At 36.6% G+C, this 7314-nt stretch overlaps 1 protein-coding gene across 1 annotated transcript in view; it reads right to left on the reverse strand.

Moving 5' to 3' along the window:
• The window catches only part of hk2 (hexokinase 2), a 123799-nt gene extending 120220 nt beyond the window's left edge, over positions 1-3579 (reverse strand). The window contains exon 1 of the mRNA XM_007564718.2: positions 3276-3579. Within this exon, the coding sequence (XP_007564780.2) occupies positions 3276-3326 (51 nt within the window). The 5' untranslated portion in view covers positions 3327-3579. The remainder of the gene's footprint in view (positions 1-3275) is intronic.
• Between the last annotated feature and the right edge of the window lie 3735 nt (positions 3580-7314).

Consider the following 7314-nt stretch of genomic DNA (forward strand, 5'->3'; position numbering starts at 1 on the left):
CCAGCACAAGGATATGAACTTTAAGCTAAAACTTTTGGTTAGTGTTACAATAAACTGTTAATGACATTAGGGACGTTATTAAAACGTTGTCAATAGTTCATCTCCCAGAGTTTCTGCATTGCTTTCATTAATCCAACACATGGTTTTTTTTACTGAGTTTTAGAAAGCTTTTATTTTATTTTATTTTTTTCATTTATTCTCTAAAACACATCAAGTGTTTGCAGAAACAGCAGGCTAAAATACTCCACCAGCCTCTCGGCTACAATGTGGCAGCTGCCATTTCTGCTCATTACTTGATTTCAATAAAATGTTTTGCAGACTAAACTTTCAGGAAGTTGTTCTCCTTCGTAGAAAGAGCATGGCCTTTGAAGATGCTTATTGTTCTTTCAGCTCTTCACTCTGTGGTATCATATCATTACTGGGCTGCAGTGAGCATCTGTAGAAAGCCTTAATTTGGGTCAAGGATTCATTTTATAAGCTGCATTTCCATTTCAAATGTGCACAAATCTTTGTCTATATACAGCTACGTCAACAAAATACAATTTCACAATTGCGGTGTTTCCAATAAATAAGAAATAAAATTAAAAGTCACAGATGAATAAGCTAATTTACACAAAAGCTCCTTAAAGTTACACCAGCGACATCATTATCATTAGTTAAAATGGTCTCGAAACAACAATGTTATCGTTTATCGAAATAACTTCTGGGACAATTTATCGTCCAGCAAAATTTGTTATGGCGACAGGAATAATTACAACTACATTACCCACCAGTGTGAAATGTTACCACTTGTCGGTTTCTTTTCCATATGAAGACTTTGATGAGGAGTTTCTGAAATTTACTTAGTTGAACAATCGAATCGGCCTGGATAAATGAGAATACGTCAACCAACTATCTTTTGATACCCAATCTGACTCTCAGTCGTGTCAAACCATCGACTAGTTCAGGTTTACAATCACTTGAAAAATAATGGCATTGTCTGAACTCGAGGGAAGCAGAGAAATTGTAGTTTGCTGTGGAAACGCAATATGTTCTTTATGCCTTAATGGCACCACGAGCTGCAGTACATGTAGCTGAATAATCAAAACCAGAACTTTTGTATTTCATATTCTGGCATGTCTCTGCAGCTAAAAAGTCACAAGTGTATTAATAATGTAGAGAAGTTCCCGCGGCTCGTGTCACGGCTCACTGCAGTCTTTCGCAGTTTCTCGGCCCCAGGGGGGGAGCGGCTGCCGTGAAGCTTTTAGATGGACCCTGCCACAAACACACCTGATTAAAATGAATGAGTCATACTTGAGCTGCGGCCGAGCTTAATGTCAGCCCAACAGAGTTGACCGTTCATTTAAATAACACGAGCTGGAACCTGCAAGCTTTCTGAAATATTCATGGCAGGGGGTCCCTGGAACTGAACAATCCTACAAGAACTTTTGATGAAGAAAAAAAAAAAAGAGAGATGTCATTTGACATTCTGAGCTTCATATTGCTTGTTATTCTGTGACAAGTCATAATGCCTGCTGTCAAAAGAGTATATTAGATCCAATCTAGTAATAAAATTGATTTAACCCACTTAGGTTGTGACAGAATGACAGATTTATCACACCAAAAGCAGAAACCGGATCTCTATTCTAGTAGCCAAATGATATTTAGCTGTAACCACCATGATTGGATTGATTTTACTTTTTTGCATTAAGACACATTATGTGTTGGTCCTATACAGAGTCACACTTTTTCTGAAACAATTTTGGTATATTTTCATCAAAAGAAAAACATAAATTAATAATTTTTTTTATCCACTTTACCCAACAGAGAATGTCAACAATTTGATTTTATCTTCAAACATTTCAAAAAGTAGCAAGTGCAGAGCACACTGGAGATTCAACTAAGGAAATCATTCTGAAACAATAAAATATCATTACTGTGGAATCATTTTTATATGTATAGACAGCATGTGTGTACAAGTTGTACCTGGATGCACAGTAACAGCGCACCTGTAGAGGAACGCTGACATGCTCTTCTGCACGTGCCATGAAGGACGGCATTTCTGCTGCTGTAAACGTTTCCATTGCCTTTGGGGCTGGTTTACTACTACTGGAAGCTGGATTTGCACTCCAGCTTATTTTCATTCATACCAAGAATGTTTACACAAAGCTATACAACTTAATGCTCTTGAAAAATGCTTATGTGAACTTGTCGTTCTCCATTGTCACTGTAGCGGAAAAACTAGTCAACTTTAGTGAGAATTGGTCAAGACTGAAGGATGGTTCTGCTAAAAAACAAAAAGTTGTAACATGTGGCTGGAAAGATCATTTGCTGGACTGCCCAAGGCCATAGTTAATCCTCTGAGTTTGTCCTTAAATTTGGCTTGTGAAAGTAAACCAGAAGCAAACACTGCTGGTTTCCTCTGATGTATAATATGTTCCACATTAAATGAGAACTTAGATCTGGGAATGACATCAAATCTAACTTAGCCATGATCCAGCTCCAAGTTCAAAGGCCAGTGAGGTTTGCTGAATAATGTAGTTGCTGAAAAAGCTAACTACTTGTAGCAGCACAAGCTAATAATGTTTCTCTCCTGATTTTTTATATACCTGAAAGATTTAGGATAGTAATCTTTTAACTGAACACATCTCTTCTGACTAAAAGTAGTTTTAGGGTTGTAGAGTGGTGCAAGGCTGACTTCAATCTAAGGAGGAAACAAAAGATTAGGGTGATGGCAAGAGGCCTATCAGCCTCAAAGACTTGGATATCATCACCAAAAAAATAATAAAAACACCACAGAAATGTTTTCTCACTCATTATTGAGAAAGGTATACATAAATTAGCATGCAATATTTGTTAAAATACTGTTTTGTTTCTTCTATATATACAAATACTACTCCTTGTACACCGCTGTATTGTCTCAATAGAGTTGTAAGTGTCCTTTCCTATCAAAAATTAGCAACTTTACATGAAAATCTACGTAGGGCATGAATCACTTTTGGCCTATTACAAAACAACTGATATTTAATTAACTTAAAATAAAATAGTGACGTAGCTTTAAGTATTAAACTTTAAGAGTTGTCCCGTTCTCCGTGTTGCTGCTCTTATGACTTCCTGTTACAGATGTTACTGAGGTTATGTCAACAAACATTTGGATTATAGCGAAACCGACCTTTTTGACCTACCTTCACCGCCCAGCAGCAGGAAGCGAATTCTCAAGTTACAGCGTCCTAATTTCACCTCCAGTCCCCGCAAACACTCACATCGTGGATTCATTATTCTATGTCGGTACTTACTTTTTGTGCCTGGTCATCATGGAGTTCAGCGGAGAGATTTGAGGCCAACATCTTCAGATGGAGTGATGTGTAAACTTTGCGTCCTGCCCCCGCCGCCTTCCGTACACAACCGCGAAAAGGTTTTTTCACACACACACACACAAAAAGACTTCTAATTTGAGTAACGATAGCTAAACCGTGCTCTGTTTTCCCTTAGTTCCAAAAAGTGCTTCTTTGTAGTATGGTTAAATAAGAAAAGGGGCGGACTGTAGGAAACAAGAAACTTCCAGCTTCCGTGAACTGGGTGGTGAGGTGACGTCATTCAAAAGTAAAGGCGCCGATTGGCTGTTAACGAGGAGCGACGTGTTCTGTTGTACGTGAGAGAGCATAATAACGACATCTTCCCCTCAAATCACCTTTGTGTATATCCGTAATATTTCGAACCATCACCTGAGATATTGGTTTTCAGCCTTTTTCAAATAAATAACACTAGGTTAATAAGTTTTTAATAAGTTTTCCACTCACTATTATGATTAGTTATTTTAATATTTCAGTAGGCTATGACGGTCATACCTTTCTGCTGTTTTTAACTGATTATCATTATGTGTTAAGTTGAAGGATGTTTATATGTATGTTACATATAAACATCCTTCCTTATACTCAGCGGTTCACATTTGCACAAAAAAAGAAGGAAGTCCCAATAGGTTTCTCACCAACCCAGACTCAAAATCAAACATGGCTGCTGCACATCTGACATGCTGTGTTCCCCTAGTAGTTGGAATTCTACTTCCAAGTCTCAAAAATCATCTGGATCGACCTCCAAAGTGAGACTTCCCTCTGGAAAGTAGGAGTAACTCAGAAAACCCCCAGTTGTGATTTGTAAGGCAGACTTTGAGAGAAAGAGAGAGAAAGTAGTACAGGGGACTAGAAAATAAATAATAGACCCCATGTGAGTTGGCTGATAGTTTTGCTAAAAGTGCTGCAAAAAAGAATATTGATGATTTAAATATTAAAATAAGTAAAACTGAGATAAAAAAAATATATTATAAAAATGTATATTAAGAAGAAATGCCGAGAACAATGGGATAGAGGAGGTAGTACTAGGTTTTATTATAGTATCCAAAAAAGGTGGGGAATTTAGAAAATGTAATAGAATAAAAAGGAAGATATTATATCCAGAATAAGATTTGGACACAGGATTAAATAGTACTCTTAAAATAATACAGGTTGTTGTAATTATTAGGAACAAATAGAAACAGTACAACATATATTTTTAGAGTGTAATAAGAGGTGTTAATTAGAAATTTAGATAGGAATAAAAGTAAATAAGGGAATTGTTTCAAAGATCATCTGAGGATGAAGTTTTTAGCAGTATTTTTAGTTTGTTTTGTTTTTGGGGGGGGTTTTAAGAAGAATGAGTGTTTTGGGAAGATTATAGTGAAAGCATCTGATCTATACTCCAATCTGGAAGGTAGTGATAATGCACATAATTGCCAACCGCCATAAAAAAGAGAAGAAGAAGAAATAGACCCATGAAACATAATTAAACTAGAGTAACAAAGAATAATTAGACACAATAAACTAGAATTACAGAAGGACTGAAATAAATTAAAACAAAAACAAGATCGATCTAATAAAAAAGACTCCACACATCATTGCGTAAAAAAAAATTCGATCTTTTATCAGGTGCACAACTGAGATTTCACATAGTTACTTTTTTAAAATTTATAAAACAAGAACAGAAGAAAAGGCTGTGTGAAAAATTGGATTTAAGTGGGAAAAATAGGAGACCAGTGCCATGAATCAAATGCAGTTTAACCAATCTTCCACAAGAGTAACCACCTGTCAGAGGGAGTTTGGCAGCTATGTTCTGGAGTATTAAGATTACAGCTACAGCAACGCCAAGGAGGAGAAGAAATCAGCAGTGACCACAGAGAAGCAATTATTGTTGCCCATTAGTCTGGGAAGGAGTGGATGGAGAGATACATCTCAGGCTCAACAGGCATCACAGAACATGGTAAATATTACATTTCACTGCAGTGTAATAAGAAAATATGTAACTAGTATTCTGTTGATGGAAACGCTGCCAGGAGAAATCCTCTTCTTTCTGAATATGACAACACAACTTAAGTTTGCAAGGTTCGCCTATAAGTGAAATTGAATAGTTTGGGGAGATAAAACAAAAATTAATCGAAACTTTGCTAAAGACCAAAAACAACTCATATAAATATTGGGAGACCTTGCAGTCATGGCGTCGACTGTGAACTCTGTACATCAGATAATTCCAAGTGACAATGAAGCGATGTCGCCTGTAAATAATGCTTATATTGGTAACAATGTTTATATTTCAGTAAGACTTTCTCAGCAAGGACTTAATGAATTTTTCAGTAAGAGGCTATAGCTGGTGAAACCATTAAAAACTGGACTGTTCACACTGTTCCTGGGGTGGGAAAGTTTTGTTTCGTAACAGCGGTCGGCCTTCCACATCAAATATCCAGTCCCTCGCAAATATTAGCGACATTCCAGAACATACTAGAAACAAACTGGTTGACATTTGTCAGTATGCATAAGTGTTACAAGGTCATTTCTAAGGCTTTGGGTGAACCACAGTGAGAACTATTGTCTACAAATGGACAAAACATGGAGCGGGGCTGAATATTTCAAAATGTTGCTGGGCTACCAACATTTCCCCAGGAGAATAAAGACCACTGGTCCATGAGGTCACGAGTTATACGACTAAAACTAATTGCTTGTCATGATCTGCAGGCAATTGAACCCGTTTCCATTTTTTATCATTTCCGTTTTTTAATTGTAATCGGTCTTAGATTCAGTTCTGAGTTTCTTATTACATCTCTTTATGCATTTCCTTAAATTTTGGTGTTCGACTACGTATTTGTTTTTGTTCATGTTCTCTTTGGTTAATTTTCTTGCTTAGATCTTACCTTTGTGTTTACTTATTTTATCAGGCATTTAGATTTCGGTTCCTTAGATGACTTTCTGTTACTGTTTGTTACATGTTTGCAGACATAAGCATGGTGGGGCACTAGTTTGCTACTCTGGGTGAGGACAGCTGTCATTGGCGAAACCATGATTCATGTATCATTTGAAAACTACTTTTTGACTTTAATCAGTTTCTGTTTGTCTGATATTAAAATCCCCTTTGAACTTAAATATCTTTGTGTGAGGGAAGAAAATTAAAGTAGAAGAAATCTACAAGGAGGGTAAATACTTTTCATGGCTCTACAAATGAGATAATGACTGTGTGCGATATCTGTGTGAACTCTTTTCTGTGTGCGCTAAATCAATTCAGCCCAGTAAACTGTGCCAGATTCTGTATTCAACTTGATCAAAAACCTTCCCTTTAAGGCTGAAGTATGTGTGTGTAACTTTTATAAGAGTGTTTCTTTTTGTCTTTTTTTTCACATATTCTTTAAAACTGTCACTTTTTTGCAATTGCAAATAGAAAAAGAAGAGAACATTTTTGCCAAAAAAAGGACATTTCTGAGCTTAAAAATTTGTTAGAAAAAAAAACTAAAATTGAGATTGTTCTCAGAAATTTTCTTGGAAAAAAAAAGAAGAATTTTCTGAGTTTAAAAAGTTGAAAAATTTTGACATTTTGAAATGTGCTCTTCCTTTGTTTTCTATCTACAATTGTGGAGTTAAAATTTACCCTGACAGGAAAACTGTATCCGCTGTCATCGGTGGCTATGCTGACTAGCCGTAGCATTCACAACAGACTCCGTTTTGGTGAACTGGCTGAAGAGTAGCAGAGATCAAGGGGGAGGATGTGAGCAGCACGTATACAAGGATGACTGTCAGCACTAAGACCCTCCTCCTGGCTCTGATTGGTTATTTCAGACTGAGTGCCGTAGTTCTGCAGATATTAGTAGAATCACAGGGAGGAGACAGAGGAGCTTCACTTTTCACACATTAGCTGTCTCATGTTATTCTGTCATGACTCAGTGAGTTTTAACACACATGCAAGAAACATATTTATAAAAGTTACATACTGCAGCTTTAAAGGTTCTTCTAACTGATGGAATAATTGTAGCTCTATCTA

The sequence above is a fragment of the Poecilia formosa genome, unplaced genomic scaffold (assembly GCF_000485575.1).
Source record: "Poecilia formosa unplaced genomic scaffold, Poecilia_formosa-5.1.2 Scaffold167, whole genome shotgun sequence".
NCBI classification, from domain to species: domain Eukaryota; kingdom Metazoa; phylum Chordata; class Actinopteri; order Cyprinodontiformes; family Poeciliidae; genus Poecilia; species Poecilia formosa.